Raw genomic sequence first — 21,893 nt, 5'->3', positions numbered from 1 at the left:
GATATAAAATTGTTTTGTGAAGGTCATGAGATTTGTTAATGACAGAAGAATGTCTAGAAATCAGATTATCTGAATTAGTACAATTATTTCAATTATCGCATGGGTTCAAGGTTATATTTCTGAATTTTTCTTGATGATAATGCTGTTTTTATCATCCATTTTTCATTTGGAGGAGAACTGAGAAACAGGAAAAAGACATTTTTTTCTTACATAGGCTGGTTTATGGTTTTCAATTTTTATGAGAAGAGACCCCTTACATTTTCTTCCACTCTACATTGGAGACCTTCAGTCTATAGTCGTGCTTATTTAACTTCATCTTACTTATACCACCTAGAACATTTTATTAGAAGTCTGTTTAAGATTTCATGACAGGATGTAAACTATAGCCTAGTATTTCTCAAATTATGGTCTGCTGGTCACTAATTTGTATGTTTTTTAAAAAGATAAAAAAGAGATAGGGGTTGTCTTGTGGCCAGATATGTTTGGAAAATACGGACTTAAAGTAAAATGTGCTTTTTAAAAAAACTATAGTGTTTATCAGAAACTCTAATACACGGAGACTTGCACATACGTCTCAGAGGCTGCTTGCTACCCATGTTCTTTGACTGTGGAGGCTCTTTTTCTAGAACATACTGTGACTCCAATGCTGCACAGAACACACTTTAGGAAGTGGTGCTTTAACCAGGCACAACTAAGGCGAACTATGCTAAAAATGTGTATCTTCTCTTACAGAAAGAATATTTTGCATATCAGTGATATCTCCTATTATTTTTTCAGCTCCCAAATTATAACCAGCCCTCTTCCTCCAGTGTCTTCTCCTCCTCCTGCATCTAAAACAAAAGAAAGTTCAGATGGTGAGAATCTGGAAGTGAGTACGAAGCTTTTCAAGTTTCCTGTAGGAGAGATCCTACCAGATAAACATTTTATGTTGGTCTTGAAAATATTGATTTTGATTAATAAACTAAATATTACGTCTTTATTAAATAACTTGGTTTATGATGCATGTTTATAACTTTTCCTCCCAGCAAAAAGTGCCATCTTCAGTTCAAGGCATTTTATTGGTGCTTTGGACATATAAATGAGTTCAAATGCGATGTGAAAATAAACTGGGCCTAAATATTTTATTAAGAAAACTCAAAATGTTTATTGTTAACACATTTATGAACATGACTGTAATTGTTAGTGTTTGTGATGACACTGTAGAAATGTGTGACTTTGATACTAGGGGAAAGACACTAAACTGCTGTTTTAAGCTTATACAGAAAAATTAAGTTCTTTTAGCTAAGCAGAGTAATTTTTGAGGTAAAACAGGTCTGTTTGGCTCTTGCTACTCTGAAAATTATATTTGGGAATGCATTTGCAGAAGCTGGTCTTATGTGTATTGTTGATTTTTCTCCCTAAGACTTCTAATTTGAGAAGAATCTTTCACACCCTTGATGTTGAAAATAAATAATACATGCTTGATATTAGAAGTTTGATTGTTTTTTTAAATGTATATATTATTGCTTTTAGTCAAATTGTAGGAGTTAATGTTGAGACTGAGTGACGTTTGTTTTCCCTGTGAACTGTAACCAGAGTTTGCTTGTCTGCCTACCTCTTGGTTTATTAGAAAATATTGAGAAAAGAATTTTAAATTATAGGATCATAGAATCCTTAGGTGAACCCTTTAAGGAACCTTTTAGCTCCAGTTTAATTATTTTGCCCTTTCAAAACTGAGGGACTGATTTATTGATTCAGTAATCAGTTCATTCACACGTATTTTTTGAGTTCTTACTACGTACTAGAAACTATTCTAGGTGCTAGGGATGATGTAGCAGAGAACAAAATAGTGGAAATCTTTTTCTTCATGGAATACATTCTAGTGCTTGGGCTGATGATAGACAATAATATTTATATATAATAAAAGAGATATTGATACCTATTTTCTGTGGAGAAAGATAAATCAGAAAAGGATGACAGAGAATGTTGGGGTGGGGTTAGGCAGTTGCGATTTTGAAAAGATTGGTCAGGGAAGGCCTCCCTGGGAAAGTAACATCTTATGTAAAGATGCAGCAGGTGAGGGATCAACCATGTGGTGATCTGGGGGAAGAACACTTTAAGCAGAGGCAACAACGCGTACTTTTGAAGTACCCCTGCTGCACTGAAACGTCTCATCCATTGATCTCTACCCTTTTCTTCATTTATCAGCAGCCTTCAATATTTACTTCTCTCTGAATATAGCTTTTATCCTATGGCTCATCATTTTACTCATACTTTCAGTTTCCTCGGCACAATCTCAACCCTTGATAAGCTTGATTAATTACCTAATTTCTCTATGCCTGAATATTGCTAAAAAAAATCACATGTCTAACATGTTGGTATCACTGTAAATTCATGACTGCAAATATCAGGTGGGCACTCAACACTGCCTTCTTACATTTCTCTAGATGGTTACTCTCCCTGCTCGACAGTGACCCTTTCTACTCTGTTCTTCATGCCCTGCTTCCCAGTCTCTAGATCACAATTCTGCCTCATATGTAGTGGAAACAAATAGAAACCACTAGATAAAAATGGTTGCAATTTTTCCGTCACCAGGTTTACAGATGTGAATCTATTCCCATCCTTTACTTCTGTTTTCTTACACAGAAAAAATATAACTCCCTTGAAAGATATGCTCTCTGCTTTTCCTGGTAGAAATATTCCGGTGTTTGTTAGTATCATCCATTTTAAAAATTCAGAAATGAAAACAACAGGACAAAACAAAAAATTTTCCCTTGACACCACATCCCTCAAAACAGTACCTTATTTTCTTACTTCCATTCGTAATCAAGCTTCTCAAAGGAGTTGTTTGTACATCTTGACTCTCCTTCCTTTCTCTTCAGTCTTTAATTCACATCATTCTGCCCTTTGTTTCCCATCATTATATTAAAACTTACTTTTGCTAAAGAAGTAAGTGACTTCAGTGTTTGTGGTTGTGCATACTTTTAAGTTCCTCCCAGCATTATTCAGCAAAACAAATGACTCCCTTCTTGAAAAACTAACTCTCTTCATGGTTTGGATGATACCATCCATGCCTTGTTTTCCTCTTCTCTCTGTCTGTGCTTTCTCGGTTTCCTTTGTCAGCACATGCTCTGCTGCTTGACACTTTATTGTTCCTGCAGGTCCTCTTCTTTTCTCAATTTATACTCTTGCTCTAGGCTGCACTGATAAACTCAAATTTATATCTCTAGCATATTTCTCTCAGAGTTTTAGATTCATATATCCAAATGCCTACTTGATCTCTATTGTATATCTGGCAGGGATTTCAAACTTAATATTTCAAAATACAACTCTCTCCTCCCCACATTCTTGCCTGTTCCTCACATGGAATTTCCATCTTTGATGTAACAAATCAACCCATTTGCTAAGTCCATACATTTGGGAGTTACTGTCAGTTCTTTCTTTCCTTCCTACTTCCTCTCCATCAGGAAGTCCTATTAATTATACTTCCAAAATATTTTAATAATCTGTCACTTCTCTCTGTCTCTATTCTCACTGTTCACTCTTCTAGACTACTACAATAGCATCCTGACTGATCTCAGGACTGTAATGCTCAGAGCAAATAGAGTGATTTTCAGAAAATGTAAATCAGATCATCTCACTCTCCTGCTTTTTAGATCTTCTGTTGAGTTACGATTGCTTTGAAAATACGTGAAATCCGTACTCAGTAGTGTGACCTTAAAGGTCTTCACGATTTGGCTTTCACCTACTTTTTCAGCCTCCTTTACTTTAGTGTCACTATATTTCAGCTACATTGGGCCTTTTAAAAGTTCCTTAAACAGTCAGGTTCGGGGCCTTTGTACATACCGTCATTTTGGTCTTGCCTAAATATCACATCCTCATTGCTGCCTTCTGACCTCCCAATCGAAATTATTTCTATTGTTTCTTTTCATGCTTCTCTTCTCTGCCAAATGTTAAGCTTCCAGTAGGACAAGGACCTCTGCAAACCATGACGTCCTTAGCCTCTCACATATTGCCTGGTTTAGAATAAATATTGGATGGTGGGATGGAGGGATAGTTGGATGTGTGAAAATCTGATCTGTGACATAGATATATAGATGAAAACTGATAGGCAAATGTAGACTCTCTTATTTTCCCCTTGTTAATAGCATATGGTAATATAATATATTTACATTTCTTTTAATTCTTTCAGCAAGATCTGTGTACCTTCTTGATATCAAGAGCCTGCAAAAACTCAACACTGGCTAATTACTTATACTGGTATGTGAAATAATTTTTTGTTTATTTTCTCATTACTGTTTAGGACTATCTGTTCCCATACTGTAAACAAAAAGCAGTTTAAAATTAAGCATGAACAATCATTAAAAGCCTTTGCAGTGTTTATATCTTGCTGTATTTCTTTACAACTGTGTTCATGAAAATGCTTGTTATTATTAGCCCACGGTTTCTCATCCCTTCACTAACTTTCCAGGATCTGTGATAAAAGTGGATAAGGTAATCGTTTTTTTCAGTTTGATATCTGTTTGCCTTTTATGCTATTTAAGTAGTGCAAGTATGATACTTCACTATCCTTCAGGAGTGTGTATTTTCACATTATTTACTGAAACACTGGAATCATGCAAAAATAGAAAGTTAGAATTTGAAGTTACTTATCTCATATATGAGGAAACTGAGGCGAGGCTTGATGTAGCTGAACTTGGTAAAACCTGAACTAGGATTAGATCATTTATCTCTCATTTTGCCATTTCCAGAGTACTTTCAGTGACCTTCTTTCATTTGTTCCTGTGAAGTTAAATAAGGCGAGTGTAAGTATCTCTATTTTACATAAGAGCAGGTTTCCTGAGTGAGTTACAAGAAAGAAAGAGAGGAACTAAGGCATAGAAAGGCTAACTGACTTACTGAGACACAATTAGTATCAAACGTGGCTCCCTTTATCTATCATGGAATTATAAAGTGTAAAGAACAGATAGCTTAAGCCATAATGAGAAATATTTTGGTTCAATTTAAGAAAGCAGTAGAATTAAACAATAGATAAGAGAGCCTTAGCTAATTTTATAGAGCAAACAAAGGGCAGAGCCATTTGGGTAAGCTCTACCTGAAGTTTTCTGTATTTGAGAGAACATTTCTTTAAACTTCCTGACAAACGACATTTTTTTAACTGCGGAAATGATCTCTGATCCAATCTTACTGCTCAGTTTACTGTGTTTAACTTAAACAGTACAAATTAATAGATGTCCATTCTGAAAAGTAATTGTTTTTGAAGAATAATGAGGTGTTTTGCTTTCCGAGAAGAAGTTAGACTGAGTTTGGAGAAACTATCCTGTAGGTCAAATTATTAACTTCATTTCCCCACTCTCCAAACATAATCTTACCTGGATACTGCCCTTGTAGCCAAGAAATAGGTAAATAAATCAAAGGCTCTTTAATAAATGTAGGTGTTTATTGCTTACATAACAAATATTTCTTTAGTTTCAGCCTTCATGGTTCTCTTTTCATTGAAGAAAAACTGCTATCAACAATCTTAACAAAATCAGTCATTCCCACCGCTCCCCCCCACCCCCCCACCCTTTGGAATGTGTAATTTTTTTTTCCTGTTGGCCTTAGTAGTGGGAGGAAAAATAGTTCCTTGCTTTTACTTTAGCAACTTAATATAATATTCATAAGCCATGTTTCTCTCACAGTAACTTTCAGTATGTCCTTGAAAATATATCCGCAAAATGTTTTGGCTGATTGTTAATCACTATTTTTACTTTGAAAAGTTTACTAAGAAATCATCATATTACCAAATAGCTACTATTTCCTTTAAATGTAACCTCTTGCTTCCTAATGTTCTGCATATTCCAGTCTGAATTCTTAAGTTCTTAAGTGTATGTCTATTCACTGGTGTTATGGAAAAATATTTCCTCATAAAAATCTAGGTAAATAATTCAAAGAAATTAAAAAAAAATGTGTGGGACATGGTGCCAAGGTTTTGAGTAAGTACTTTTAAGCTTCTTAGGTATTTAAAATTAAGATTTTATATATTTTAAAATCATTTACTAAGAATTCCTTTATAGATATTTTTATTTTCTCGTAGCATTCATGGAAAGTTTACTCTGGCTCGCAATTTAGAGTCTAGAGTAGTCACTATTATAAGAGCTGTATGTACATATACTGATTATGTACTGTTTAAAATTATGTATTGTTTGGATTTGAGTATAGACCAGATTTCATTGTAAAATTTGAAGTTAGTTGCGATAGAATCTTTGGTATCTTATTTCAAGTAGGAGGAGTTTTTAAACCATTCAGAAAGCAGCTGAACAGTAGGAAACCTATTAGGTGAGCAGTTTCCAATGAGGCAACACTTTTTGTTCAGAAGGAGCCCTTTGTTTTCTCCATAGATAACAAAGTACAGCCCTAGCTCCCAGTCTTAGAAGCATTCCATCAAACTTGGCTTTGATTTGTATTTTCCCACTATGTCTCTGATTCACTGATGCAATAGCATGTGCTGTGTCTACTCATTCTCTGTGGCGTAATTGTTTTTCCCATATTTACAGTCTGCATATTGCATATTCAGAAATGCTCATGGGGAAAAAAGCTATGATGTGGACTTCGGACTTTGGTACACACCACTTCTGTGATTGTAGGGTGAAAATATGGGAAATAATTTCAAATAGTTGACTTTAAATAATCATTCTCTTCCTCTGAACCTGGACAGAATAGTATAAAAATATTAATCACACGTAACAATATATATGCCTCTCAATCTCAGCTTACTCTATTATAACAAATATATTAAAATATAAATTTTAATTGATTGTGCTGTTTCCTTTTGGACATTTTGAATTTTCTTGTTCATGTGTTCCCTTTCCATTGATTTAAACAGGATTCCTGCTATAGTTGAATCCTTAGGGGCCTATAGTAGTACAGACAATCTTTTTAAAATGAATAGTGTCAAGCTTTTAAACCTCAGAGGGGAGTTATAGTCTCCAGTCTGTAAAGTGTTGGGCATCAGGATCTATAAATCACTCAGCTTTTTATTTTTATAGCTATTCCGGTATGTTGAAATAGAAAGTAAACTTTGGCTGCTTTGACATGTTTTTCTGTAACTTTTAAGACCTTTCGAGGTAATAAAGGTTATTTACCTCACAAAATGAAATTGCCAGGAAACAGGTAGCCCACTGATGTCATCATACAATGGGCACCCAGGCAATTTTGTCTGCATTTCTACTTGAAGATAACAGGTTTCAAGGAAGTACATGAGAGTGCTTTGCAGAATCTTCTTACTGCTGTGAACAGAGAATTCAGAAGTGACTCAAACCTAGGTCTTCTAGTTTTGATCTAAATTTGTCTTTCATTTTGGAGATGACACTTTCATTTTTATTTTAGATGGACTTTTCGTTTGCATCAGAACTTTGGCTTGAATGATTTTGAGAGGTGTTTAATGTGTGACCTTTATCATATGGCTGCAGCCATTGTGTTTACTTGGCAGTCAAGGGAACCTGAACAAAGCAAAGGAGCCTATATATCGTAGTCATCTGTGATGCTCCTTTAGAAAGCAATGAATATACTAAGGTGATGGGGATAGTCAAGGACTTTAAAGAGTTAGAAGGGTATGGACTGGATTTGAATCTGTATTGACAGTTTTATAGTTTAGAATCACTGTCTGTTTGACAGTCTTAGGTGGTGTCTTGAAATGACCAAACATCCTGGAATATCTTGAATAGAAAATATGAATTTATCTTACCTGTTCTTAGCTTATTCATCCAGAGCAGAGCTATCTGATAAAACTTTCTGTAGTGATGGACATCATCTACAATGCTGCACATGTGGGTACTGAGCACTTGAAATGTGGATTGTGTAACTGAGAAACTGAATTTTTAATTTTATTTAATTTTAATTAATCTTATTTTAAATTGTCATATGTGTCCTGTGGCTACAGAAGGCTTTCTTGATTCAAGAGACAAGAACACTTTCTTGAATTTTTGGTTTAGAACTCTTGTTGAGAACATAAGGTAGATACAGTGTCACGGTTTTGTTCCTCACACCACTTTACAGAAAATTCTATTGATAGGTTATGCAACTCTGAGGACTTGCAGATCACTTGTTATTATCATGATGCAGCGTGGCACTGAGCAGTCAGTGGGAAAAAGCTCTTAACTTTTATCAACCTTTAAAACATTTCTGTGTATAAGACTGTATTGTGTATGTCGGGGCTACTAAAGATTTTTAAGATACGGAATCTGGCAGCAGTTTCTTTATAACTTCTGAAGGGGGCTGGGAGTAAATGTGTGAAACAGTGACGAGCAAGGTAAGATTATCAGCACAAGTTGTGTGTGAGGCTGTGCCTGTTTTAGGAAGTCAGAGGAGAAAGAAGTTGTTAGGGTTTGCAGAGACTTCCTGGAAGAAATGAAGTGTCACCTGTATTTGAAGGGTGGGTAGAATAAGGAAAGGTGGAGGTGGGAAGGTGTTTCTGGACAGTACTGCAACATGAGCGAAAGCACAAAGTGGGGTGGTGGGGGATCGAGCTAACTAGAGTGTGACTGGATAAATTGGAGATCATGAAAGTTTGAACCAGAAGTTTATGGCGACAATAGTAGAAAATAGTAGGAAAAAAGGAACCACTGATGTTTTTGTTAATATAGGTGGGACATGATGAAGTTAGTTTAAAGAAGAAAAATTTAGGATGATTATATTGGTCAATAGGGGGTTTATTTTTAGAGTTGGAGAAGCTAAGTAAGAGGTGCTCGCTGGTTGATTCCAGACAGGGCTGGCTAGTAGTACAGAACAATTACAAGAAGCATGTTGTAGGAAAAAATCAACAGGGCTTGCTGACTAATTGAGTATAGGTGTTCGAAGTGACAGAATGTGACCTAGCTTTGGCTCTAGATTCACAGACCACAAATTAAAGACAAAGTGTCAGTGATAGTTTTAGGTGGAGGCTGTGTTCTCTGGTTTGATTACAACCTCACCTCTTTTTCCATATATTCAGTTGGTCTAGACCAGCCCAAATGCTTGAAATGTTGATAATGTCTTCAGTTGAGATAGAAAAGTAACTCACTTAGTGTGGTAACTTCAGTTTTACACATGTTCAGTTAAAAATGACAAGCAATGTCTTCAGAAGGGGATCTGCTACTTGAAAATTAGGGTAGATAAATATAAAAGCAGACCACCTAATGACATGCAAAGTTAGGCCTTAGATGTGAAAAAAGGGATATATATTCATATTTGAGAATCATCAACATTGAGATGCTGGTTAAATCCATGAGATTAGAGTCATTCATTCATTCAGCAATAATATACTGAGTATTATGATCCAGGAATGGGAGTGCTGAGGTTACAAGACAGGTAAGCTCTCTGCTCTCATGAAGTTTACCTTCTAGATAATTAACTGTCTTCTTTCCAGAAATAGTATAAAGGAAAATAATAAGCTCCGTGATTTGAGATTTGAGAAATACCATCAGTTAAGGAAGTTGAAAAGTTTCATTTGGTTTTTAAAGGTCAAACAGTGTGAGAGTAAACTTAGTAGAAAGAATTCTGGCCTCGGACCCCGAGTCCGGGGTTCTGATTTTAGCTTTTCAGTGAACTAATTGTGCCACCATGAGCAAGATACAACCATCTCTAAGTTTTGCTATTGATAAAACAAGCAAGTTTCAAACTGCACATCATGATCCACTGAAATCAATTTTAAGGCTCACAATCTAGCATTTGTTATTTAAAGAAAAATGAAATAGAACAGAGTAACAGATATTAACGTATATTGCTTTGTGAAACTCTTTTTCAGTTTAATGCATCTGTGTGCACACGTGCTGTGTATAATGAGTTGTGATATAAACTGTATTTGTTAGTATGGCTTGTTCCACTCACAACAGTTGGAAACACTGGATTAGACAACCTCTAAAATCTAATCCAGGACATTATTTGTAATGATTATATGAATTGTATAAGCAGTTTAGGTTTAGGAATATACTTATATTTAAAATTTTTTTCACTCTAAAACCAAAGTTATGATGGAAAAATTGAAGATTATATATGGAATTTTGGGAAATGGGGAACTTGGATGGGAAAGAAAAAATTAAGATTTTTATTTATCTTTCAGACTTTCAGAGGTATGTTAATGAGAAAAGCTTCAGGGTGGTTTTTTTTCTGTGTTTTGTTTTGTTTTGTTTTTTTCCAGAATAAGAGAGCCTTATGTAATACCACAAGTATTACATAGATTTTGAAAATATTTTTGTTCGTGAGTTACCAGGTAGATTTGTGAGCTTATATTTCTGAAGATGTTAATGCTCTATGTACCTCATAAAGGGTTAGAAGAAAATGCTCATTTTGATGCCAAAATTTTTAGAAAATCTAGGATATTGTACACATTGACATTCCGTTATTAATTTACCTTTAGAGAAAATTATATATGTTGTTCCTTAATTTTCAGCTTTTAGAATACTGATAATCAGATGTGTTTCATCACTCCCAGTAATTGTTTTTGCAGATGTGAATTAATCTGTTTTAATGGTAAGGCATAAATATTTACAGAATGAATCTGAGTTTCTTTTCACATTTACATGAATGACTTAACTTATTTTTAAGGTATGTGATAGTGGAATGTGAAGATCAAGATACTCAGCAGAGAGATCCAAAGACCCATGAAATGTACTTGAATGTAATGAGACGGTTCAGCCAAGCACTGCTGAAGGTAATCGTTTAGTGTAGGGGCTGGTAGACACAGTGCGTCTGGTCTGTTGCCTGTTTTGCTATGCCCTGTGAACTAGGGAATGTTTTTTTTTAAATTTTTAAATAGTTGGGAAAAAAAAATCACAAGAAGCATAATACTTTGTGACACATGAAAATTATGTGAAATTCACATTTCAGTGTTCATAAGCAAAATTTTATTGGGACATAGTCATACTCATTTGTTTTCATATTGTTTGTGGCCACTTTTGCACTCCAATAGAGATAAATAGCTGGAATGGAAACTCTGTAGTCAACACGAACTCAAGTAGTTAATCCTTGGCCCTTTATGGAAAGTGTGTTGACCCCTGATTTAATAAAATAAAATGCCTGGGACAAAAAATCACCAAAGCTTTGCTTTTTTATTTCACTCTCTGTTTTCTATTTTTATTGTTAAAACTAGGTATATTTACATAAATCTGGCAATGGTCATATTACAGATACTTTCTGTATAACTTATATTTTTGCTTTTACAGTTTCTAAAGGTATGTAAACCATTTTTCTCCTGGTATTCTTGTGATTGTTAAAGGCAGTGTCACAGTTCAACCAGCAGAAGGTGCACAGGCAATGAAAAGAAAACTGTCACAACATTAACTGTGATTCGCTGCAGAAATATATTTGACTTCAGAGCATCTTTATCTGCTGTTTCATGGTTCACTTAAATTTTCTTAAAAATTTAAGTCATAGCTTACTGAACTCTTTGAGACTGAACTTTTGTGTAGTTCTCAAAGCCCAGAGATTTTCAGTATCTGACTGGCAAATAAGCAATTGGTCCTCTCTTTTAATCTCAGTTCTGGTACCTTTGTTATCCTGTGAGGCAATTTCAGTCTCTTTGAGCATAAATTTCCATCTTTGAAATAAGGATGATAATTGCCAAGCTGCCTTTATCAATGTAATTAGAGGGATTAAATGAGAAAATGTTATTTTATAATATTTTATGAACTGAGAATTACTACATGAGACTTTATAGCATTTAATTTTTATGGCTTCTGTTTTACTAAGCAAGCATATTATATTGTTATTTGAGAACTTTTTTTTTTAAGTATATATTTAGTTCCTTGAAGATAGTATTGTTTCTGCTATATGCCCAGCACATTTTTGAAGAAATTATAGGCTTCCAGATATTTATTGAATCAGTGAGTGAATACATTTTGGGTGAATGAATTCCATCTTGTCACACAGTTGTGTGTGGGGAAAAAAAGTGCAGTTTTTGATAAACTAGTATTCTCTGAAGACTCAGATAATTTTCAACTGTGGAAGAGTTGGTGGTGTTTAAGTAAGATAGCAGGTTTCTCATTATCTCTGAATCGAGATAATTTTTTTTCGCTACTACTTTGTATTGAAATTTGTAGCTGTTAAAAGAATAAATAAAGGTCACCCATTCTATTGAAGAAATGCTAATCATTATGCTACATAGAATTAATTTTTCTTTCCTTTGAATCCCTTCAGGGTGATAAGTCTGTTAGAGTCATGCGTTCGTTGCTGGCTGCACAACAGACCTTTGTAGATCGGCTGGTGCACCTAATGAAGGCAGTGCAGCGTGAAAGTGGAAATCGTAAGAAAAAGGTAAACCTTTGGGCTTTGCTTTCTGTTTACGACTAATAATGTCTTGGTATCATAAAATACCGAGTTTTGGTACTGTCTCTTTGGTTGATATATTTTATGAAATTCTTATCACGCAATTATAGGCATACCTTGGAGATATTGCGGATTCTGTTCCAGACCACTGCAGTCAACAGATATCACAATAAAGCGAGTCACACGGGTTTTTTTGTTTCCCAGTGCATGTAATAGTTAGGTCTACAATGTACTGTAATCTAAGTGTGCGATGGCACTATGCCTAAAAAAAGCAATTAATTAAAAATACTTTATTGCTAAAAAATGCTAGGCATCATCTGAACCTTCAGAGAATCATAATCGTTTTGCTGATGGAAGGCCTGACCTCGATGATGTGGCTGCTGACTGATCAGGGTGGTGGTTGCTGAAGGTTGAGGTGGCTGCGGCAGTTTTGTAAAATAAGACAACAGTGAAGTTTGCCGTATCAGTTGACTCTTCCTTTCACTAACAATTTGTTAGTGAATTTGCTCTTTGATGGCATTTTACCCACAGCAGAACTTCTTTCAGAATTGGAGTCCATTCTCTCAAACCCTGCCACAGCTTTATCAACAAACTTTATGGAATACTCTAAACCTTCTGTCATTTCACCACTATTCACAGCATCCTCACCAGGAGTAGGTTCCATTCAAGAAACCCCTTCTTTGCTCATCCCTAAGAAGCAGCTTCTCATCTGTTAGTTTCGTCGTGAGTTTACAGCAATTCCATCACATCTTCAGGCTCCCCTTCTAAGTCTAGCTCTCTCTCTCTCTTTTTTTTTTATTAAATAAAATTTTATTGTCTACTGTTTACACTTATGTTGCTGCTATAGAGTATAACAACATACACAAATTCCTAGCATGAATTACTCACTCTTCACCCCCACTGAGCTACAGACATTGCTTGAGAATTAGATCTTTGTTTTAGGGATTTAAAAAAAGAAAATTGGGTCATAGTATCTTGAAGAGTATTCTCAAGTGACATGTTGGAATTCAAAAGCATAGCCAATACAGTAAAACAGCACCGACTGTGCTGTCCCTGGGAGGAAAGGTGAGTGGGAAACAGGAAGAGTAATTTATATATGCAGTTGTTTCTGGTGACAGATGTGGCTATGAAAGCTTGATTCTGCCCATCTGGGCTAAGCGGCTGCTTGGAGGAGGAACAAATAAAATGGGGGATGGTGGGAACGTGGCTACTATGAGTTAAAAAAGTATAAAAAGTAACTATATCTAAAATATAGATTAAATATAAATGTTCCAGAACTCATTAAATAAGTTCAAAAATACTGGAAAGTGGCAATTTGAACTACATCTATTTTTAAACACTTGGGAGGAATATTGAGTGTCTTGAATGCTGTGTGCAGAACTGATCCACGTCACCATCTCACTGTCAGCTGCACATGGTGAGGCAGGTACGCTGGGCTCCAGCATCACAGGCAGCACTGCATGTAGATTTTTTAATCTTTTTAATTTTTATTTTTTAAGAACTTTTATTGAGATACAGTTAACAGACAATAAACTGCATATATTTAGAGTGTACAATTTGGTATCCCAATCTCCCAATTCATTTCCCCCCCGACCCTCCCCGCTTTCCCCACGTGGTGTCCATATGTTTGTTCTCTACATCTGTGTCTCTATTTCTGCCTTGCAAACTGGTTGATTTGTACCATTTTTCTATAGTCCACATATATGTGTTAATATACGATATTTGTTTTTCTCTTTCTGACTCACTTCACTCTGTATGACAGTCTCTAGGTCCATCCATGTCTCTACAAATATCCCAGTTTCATTGCTTTTTACAGCTGAGTAATATTCCACTGTATATATGTACCATATCTTTTTTATCCATTCATCTGTTGATGGACGTTTAGGTTGCTTCCATGTCCTGGCTATTGTAAATAGTGCTGCAGTGAACATTGGAGTGCATGTGTCTTTTTGAATGATGGTGTTCTCTGGGTATATGCCCAGCAGTGGGATTACTGGGTCATATGGTAACTCTGTTTTTAGTTTTTCAAGGAACCTCCATACTGTTCTCCATAGTGGCTGTATCAATTTACGTTCCCACCAACAGTGCAAGAGCATTCCCTTTTCTCCACACTCTCTCCAGCATTTACTGTTTGTAGATTTTCTGATGATGCCGATTCTAACCTGCATGTAGGTTTTTAGTGAATAATGTAAACGTCAGTGTTAAGGCAGCTGGTACTAACGCTGCACACAGGCTTATTTAGCTCGTGCCTGTTTCAGGGATGGGGCGGACAGCACTGGAAAACAAACTGTGAGAGAAGAAAGGGGAAGCCAGCATTATCTGACAAAAACAATGTGTCAAAGTATTTTCCCTTTCACCCACACAAAGAGAGATATTGGGACATTTAGAAAAACAAAGCACCCACCCAACTTCAGTCTGTTCCTTGACAAATATTTCAAAATACTGATAAATAATAGTGACAGCAAGCAGAATTCCAGTGCCAGAGCCAATGGCCCTGAGGAAGTTGGCCAACACCTACAGGGCGCTGGTGCACAAGCCCCCCATGCAGCCACCGTGGGGAGGTACCTGTTTTTTAAGCTCATGAACCATAGGGGTATCCCTGTGGCCCCTCATTACCATTTGCTGTTCTCTAAGCTGTTTAGCTACATCTTTGGCTGAGGAACCAGACACCTCTATCCACTCCTTAGAAAAGAATGCACATGATCCCAACATGAAGATGCTATAAACAACCACATGGACGGGACCCTCAAATATGGCGCCCACGGACTCAGGAGGATAAAGATAGTAACCAAGTCCATCCCTCCCCACCTCCCACAGGGTAAGAACGAGCAAGTCCTTCCCCACTGACATCAGCCCACTGTCCTAGTAAATTTACTAAAACCTTGACACTAAATTGAACCAACAGCATCTGGGAAATACCATACAGGTTGGACACCAGGGCCAACTGCAGGATGTTGGGGGTGTTGGAGGTGTAGAAGAGCTTGATGGGGTAGCTGCTGTATTGCCCTCGGTACTTTAATGGGCAGGTCAACACGAAATCCTTCAAAATATGTAACACCAAACACAAAAACTATAGCAGCGAGGTTCATGAGGTTGGGTAAATTCTGACAATAGAAAACCTCCCTTAGAGCTCGAACTTTGTCCTGGTGGCTAGTAAAGGAAAGAGAGCTATGAGTGCACCCTCAAACTCGGTGCCTCTGCCAGTGTTAATGGTAGTGGGACTAAAGGCCTTGCAGACAGTGGTTTCACAGATGTTGGTGGCAATAAAGAGGGAAATCCCAGACCCCAAGCCATAACCCTTCTGTAGCAGCTCATCTAACAGCAGCACAATCAAACCAGCAACAAACAACTGATGATAAGGAGACAGATGCCAACACCCATTTCAGTAGGTTCCCCATCCATGCCCCTCATGACATACACAATGGCTGGCCCAGTGGTAATGACCATACCAGATAGTTTCTGGGCTCCACTGAATAGGGCTCTGTCTTTGGTTGTATCTCCAACTTCAGTGATTTTGGCTTCAGCTAACAACTGCATAATCAAACCAGATGTTACAATTGGGGAGATACACAGTTCCATTAAAGTTCCTCTGTTGGATGCAGGAATAACCCTCATCCAGTAGAAAGGGTCTGCAGAATCTGATGACATGATTCCAGATAGTGGTATCTGACAACATACTAAGAAGATAGAGCAGTTCATAGGAGTACTTCTCCCTAAACTGGATTTTCCTTTCAGGTTTCTGACTTTCTGGTAGAACTGCACAGAAAGGTTTGATAACTTCTAAAAATCTGATGCCCATGGCTGCAGCTGGGGTGGCCTGGGGTGGCCTGGTGTGGCCCAGTGGCCTTGGTGAGGCCTGCACTTGGGTCCCACGGCTCAGGCCTCAGGGCCCACTCCTTAAGTCTAGCTCTCTTGCTAGTTACTTTCTCCACTGAAGTCTTGAACCTCCCAAGGTCATCCTGACAGTTAGAATCACCTTCTTCCAAACTCCTGATAATTTTTTATATTCTGACCTCTTCCTGTGAATCACAGCTATTCTTAATGGCATTTAGAATGGTGAATCCTTTCCAGATGGTTGCCAGTTTACTCTGCCCAGATCCATCAGAGGAATCACCATCTATGGTGCTCACAGCCTTTTGACAGTACTTTTTAAATACAGAGATTTGGAAGTCAAAATTAGACTTTGATCCATGGGCTGCAGAATGGATATCATGTAAGCAGGCATAAAAACATCAATCTCGCTATATGTCTTCACCAGAACTCTTAGGTGGCCAGGTGCATTATCAGTGAGCAGGCATATTTTGAAAGGAATCTTTTTTTTCCTGACTAGTAGATCCTAACAGTGGGCTTAAAATATTCAGTAAACCATATTGTAAACAGATGTGCTGTCATCCAGGCTTTGTTCTTCATTTATACAGCAGGCAGTTGATTTAACATAGTTCTTAAGGGCCTTAGGATTTTGGAATGGTAAATAAGCGTTGCCTTAAACTTCAGGTTGCCAGTTGCATTAGCCTCTGACCAGAGAGTCAGGCTGTCCTTTGAAGCTTTGAAGCCAGGCTCCCCTCTAGCTATGAAAGTCCTAGATGGCACCTTCTTCCAATATAAGGCTGTGTTGTCTACAGTGAAAATCTGTTGTTTAGTGTAGCCGCTTTTGTTAATGATCTGAGCTAGATCTTCTGGATAACTTGCTGCAGCCTCCACGTCAGCACTTGCTGCTTCACCTTGCACTTTGATGCTCTGGAGACAGTGTCTTTCCTCAAACCTCATGAGCCAACCTCTGCTAGCTTCGGACTTGTCTTCTGCAGCTTCCTCGCCTCTTTCAGCCTTCATAGGATTCAAGAGTTATAGCCTTGATCTGGATTAGGCTTTGGCTGAAGGGAATGCTGTGGCTGGTTTGATCTTCTACCCAGACCACTCAAACTGTCTCCATATGAGCAATAAAGCTGTTACACTTTCTTATCATTCATGCGTTCATAGTTCATAGTAGTTTAATTTCCTTGAAGCTGTTTGGCATAAGAGGCCTAGCTTCTGGCCTATCTTGGCTTTCAACATGCCTTCCTCACTAACTTAATTATTTTTAGCTTTTGATTTAAAGTGAAAGACATGTGACTCTTCCTTTCATGTAAACACAGAGAGGCCATTGCGGGGTTGTAAATTGCCCTAATTTCAACATTGTTGTGTCTCAGGGAACAGGGGAAGAAGAGAGAGGGAGAATGGCTGGTCGATGGGGCAGTCAAAACACTCATACCCTTTTATCGATTAGGTTCTCTGTTTTATATTGGCTTGGTTCATGATGCCCCAAAGCAATTACAGTAGTAACATCAAAGATCACTGATCATAGATCATCATAACAAGTACAATCATAGCGAGAAAGTTTGAAATATTGTGAAAACTACCAAAATGTGACGTAGAGATACAAAGTGAGCAAGTGCTGTTGAAAAATTGGTACCAATTTTCTTGACACAGAGTTGCCATAGACCTTCAACTTGTGAAAATTGTAAAGTGCACTGGAAGTGCAATTCAATGAAGTATGCCTGTTATAGTAACAGGAGTGGTTAGAAGTTCTGGTTATGTCCAGGACCCTATTTTATGAATTTGTATACATTGATTTTATCCACACAACAACCCCATAAGTTAGGTACTATCATTATCCCAGTTGTAAGGAAGAGTAGGTGATGGGAGGTTAAGTAATTTGCCAGATGCCCTCAGGTAGTAAGAGTTGAAGTTGGGACTTGTACCCAGACATATTTTTATCTATAGTGCTTTTTTGGCTCTCATTTTAGAATCTTAGCATCTTAGAATACAGTTTATTTGACATGGAAAGAACCTCTAGCGATTATTTAGATTAGAATTTTTCTGAGGAAAAGAAGGTCCAGAGTGACACATCCAAGGTTGCAGAACTAGTGACAGTAAGTGGCAGCATGTCGATCTTGCTCTCAGTGAGGCAAGGTTTCTACTTGGTGAAAATAGATGAGCGTCTGTTCTTAAATGTTGTTTTTCCTAATATGTTGCCCAAGTGATACGAAGAATTCACTTGATATCTTCTCTTCACCTAATCCCGTAATTGGACAGTCTTTCTTAGTGACCTTTGTAAAACACCACCACGCATTTTACTGTTGTCCTCCAGAATCGTGAGAGGAAAGCAGAGAGGGGAAAAGGTGAAAAATGGAGTCAGGCATTTAAAGGCGGGAGGTCGGGTCTGGCAGAGGTGTGTGTGAGAAATAATGTTCACAAGGTCAGGGAGGAGAAAAGAGGCTGAAGAGACACACATTTTTATTGAGTTGGCATTTTCTCTGCTTTTGAGAAGAATCACGAATCCTGGTTAAATAACTAAAGTCCTCCTGCTATTCCTCCCAGGGCCCGTCTCCTCGGGGGTGCCTTTGTGAGCAGCAGCGGGGCCCCAGTGCTCACCAGCAGAAGGAATGCCTGTGCTTGCGACTGTCAGTTTGGGGCGTATATTTAAACCGCAGTTTGTTCTTATGTGACATAGTCTTCTGTTCACCACACACAAGCCTCTGGCTGCACCTCAGCTTTCACTCTTCTGGAAGAGGACTACCTACTGGAGACACCACTTATAGTCCCCCAAAATAAATTTTGTTTTTGCCACATGTTACAGAACACATATAGTTTTATCTGTATTTTAAGTCACACAGTCCCAAGTATAGTGTCAACACTGGCTAAAAATCTTTTCAAAATTTTTTTTCATGATACAATAAAAGACAAAGTTTTATTTACATAGTTTTACTAGAAACAAGGCCTCGCATTTTAGTGAAATGCCAAGATGACTCTACCACCATTATTTGTGTTATTACCAGGAATAATGAAATGACTACAGCTGATAATTCGCGATCATATGTGACAGAGCTTTTCCATCCCTTATAATAAAGTTGGAAGAGACTTATCAAGGTGAAGGCAAGTGTTAGATGCTGACAAGGGGATCTGTGAGTTAGGTGTCAGATGGTGAAACAAATAATATTGTTGCTACCTTTCCTTTGCTGATATCATCTAGGAAAAATTCTCTTGATTGAGGTCTTTGAGTCTAGATATTTGAATTCTAATAAAAATGCATTTATGCCACACTTTTTTAAAAAATTAAAGTTTTCATCTTGAATGTTAAGTAGTCTCTTTTCACTTTGTGATTCTTTATGTTATAATTTTTATTCTCTAAAAATGTATTGCATACCTACTGTGTGCCAAGCACTTTTTTAGCTTCTGGGGATATAGTGGTGAATATAAAAATTCCTACCCTTAGAATGTAAGGAACTTACATTCCTGTTGGAGGGGAAAGTTAACAAAGTAAGTAAAATATATTGTATGCTAGATAGTGTCATGTGCTGTGGAGGAAAGTAAAGCTGGAAAGGGGAATAAGAAGTGCCGGATTCAAGTATTAAAGCAGTGTTTCACTTCTCAATGGAATGGCCAGGAAGGCCTCACTGAGAGTTGACGTTTGAACAAAAACCTGAAGCAAGTAGGGGAGCAAGCTGTGTGAATATCTAGAGCAGGCTGTTCTAGCCAGAGGAATCACAAGCACAAAGGCCCTAATATGAGAGCATGTGTGACATGTTTGAGAATAGGAAGAAGCGCAGTATATTTGGTCAAGTTTTCTCCCTTTAAGAACAAGCTCACCTCTTTAAAGAATGCAAGACTTTCACAGCTTTCAAAGGAAAGAGATTGTTCTTTTGCAATTGAATAAATGGGCTTGGTCTAAACACTATAGATGCTGATAAATGACAAAGCTGTTTCACCATGGCTTGAATTTCTCAGTTTGTGAAATCTTGGCTCAATGCAGAATGCATGTGAGCTAAGGAAAATAAATAAATAATGATATCTTGGAAAAAGTTTGATCAGACAGAGTCAATGAACAGTAAAAGGTAGGGTCCAAGTTCCTCCAAGTAAACTGAGTTTACTTTCTAAACCCAAACATGCAGTGGAGCAGCTAATGAAATCCTTGCTTAGTATTTGGTCATGTGAAATTAAGCTTCAAGTGAAATTAGTTTCTCTTTGTGACTTCACAGATCCTTTGAAAATAGAAATTGCATCTTTAAGTCTAGCTTGAGTATATTCCTGATTCTCAGTTGCAGCAAGAGAAACATATTCCCTAATCTTACCAAAGTCAGCTTTCCATAGGTCAGGGGGTTGCTGCTTTTAAAGCATGCTGCTGCTGTTGTCAGGTGGATCGTAAGTGCTTGTCTCTCACACATACCATTTCCTTTTTGTTATGTTCTTTCACATATACTTTTATGGTGCTTTGCAAATATTTTAAAGTTAATAGAATCAGTCTTTATGTCTTTACCATATGCTTTAAAAGCCACTTATCCTTTTTAACCTAATTAGCACTTTCTAACTTGTTCTCCTAGAACGAGAGACTACAGGCCTTGCTTGGAGACAATGAAAAGATGAACTTGTCAGATGTGGAACTTATCCCATTGCCTTTAGAACCCCAGGTGAAAATTAGAGGCATAATCCCAGAAACAGCTACACTATTTAAGGTAATTGTGGTGGATCTTTAATATATATGATTGGACCTGATTCTTTAAAGCTAAACAGAGACACTGCCTTTGAGAAAAGATACCTTTTATTTATCAGTGTGTTTTGTTTTAAGATCTTTTTGTATTACCAGTAGACATTTTTATGTGAAATGTGTAACATATTTTTATATCTCTGGATTTTTTCATCTTTAATTTTTTGAACTATTTATTAATCAGAGCCACACCTGCTTTTTCCCATGTAAGTTTTTCTTTTTTTTTTAAATTAAAAGTTAAATGGCAAACTTAGGCATTTATTTTATAAGTTTCCTTGGTTAGATATAAGTTCCAGTTAGTCTTTTTAAAATGTTTCAACCTGATGCCTGTTCCTATGACTTAAATTTTTTCTTGCATTTTCAAGTATAGTAATTCTCTTTAGTCCTTAATAGCATGCCAGGCTTTCTTTTGGCTGGCCACCACTTAGATAGTTAGAAAGAACTGGTAGCAGCTGCCTTCTCTAAGCAGACTAAAGGGCTGAGCATCATTACTTGTGAAGAAGCATCATTATCTGCTGGGCATCATATTGAAAGGTCTCTGTGAGACCTGATGTTTTAGGCCTTCTGATTCTAGGGGTGGAAGGGCGTAAGTTGCATTGGGATGTTACTTTACATCAGGTAAGAAAGGGCTCATAGATTAACAACTTGGGTATATGAAGAGGGGTGTGATTACAGTAAGAAATAGTTTGGACTTTTTTAAGGGTGTGTTTAAAGGCAGCCTGTGGCAGCCCAGCTCACACAACTGCAACATAAGTTTCATAAAGCAGTACTTAACCTTACTGCATGTTATGGACTCTGATAGTTTCTATTCTTTTAAGAACTATTCTATTACATTAATTTTTACATGTTGTTTGCAACCTATTTAATTGCTTTTACAACTTATTATTGAATTATAACCTGCAATTTGAAAAGTGCTGGTACAGGAGAGAAAATGCAAGAACTCCCAAATAAGATCTGCTTCTAATATTCTCATTCCCTTAGGACTAATCAAGCACAATGAATCAAAAAAGGAGTTTTATCATGTTTTGCAAACAGGATGAAAATGAATATCTAAGACATAGAGCAGGAGTTGTAAGAGTGGGGCATAAGAATCTCTCACTATTGTTAGGTG

The 21,893-nt window shown here is 37.1% G+C and overlaps 1 protein-coding gene and 1 pseudogene across 3 annotated transcripts in view; one reads left to right on the top strand and one right to left on the bottom strand.

Moving 5' to 3' along the window:
- Positions 1-21,893, top strand: part of PIK3C3 (phosphatidylinositol 3-kinase catalytic subunit type 3) — a 137,101-nt gene that overhangs the window by 66,442 nt on the left and 48,766 nt on the right. For all 3 annotated transcript variants that reach the window (XM_057698880.1, XM_057698878.1, XM_057698881.1), the window contains 5 exons: positions 778-868; positions 4,172-4,239; positions 10,543-10,648; positions 12,133-12,249; positions 20,619-20,750. In XM_057698880.1, the coding sequence (XP_057554863.1) occupies positions 778-868; positions 4,172-4,239; positions 10,543-10,648; positions 12,133-12,249; positions 20,619-20,750 (514 nt within the window). The remainder of the gene's footprint in view (positions 1-777; positions 869-4,171; positions 4,240-10,542; positions 10,649-12,132; positions 12,250-20,618; positions 20,751-21,893) is intronic.
- Positions 13,269-16,060, bottom strand: LOC130831514 (protein transport protein Sec61 subunit alpha-like; annotated as a pseudogene).

The sequence above is a fragment of the Hippopotamus amphibius genome, chromosome 11 (genome assembly GCF_030028045.1).
Source record: "Hippopotamus amphibius kiboko isolate mHipAmp2 chromosome 11, mHipAmp2.hap2, whole genome shotgun sequence".
NCBI classification, from domain to species: Eukaryota; Metazoa; Chordata; class Mammalia; order Artiodactyla; family Hippopotamidae; genus Hippopotamus; species Hippopotamus amphibius.
The sequence above is the reverse complement of the archived record's forward strand: the minus strand, read 5'-3'. Positions and strand labels throughout refer to the sequence as shown.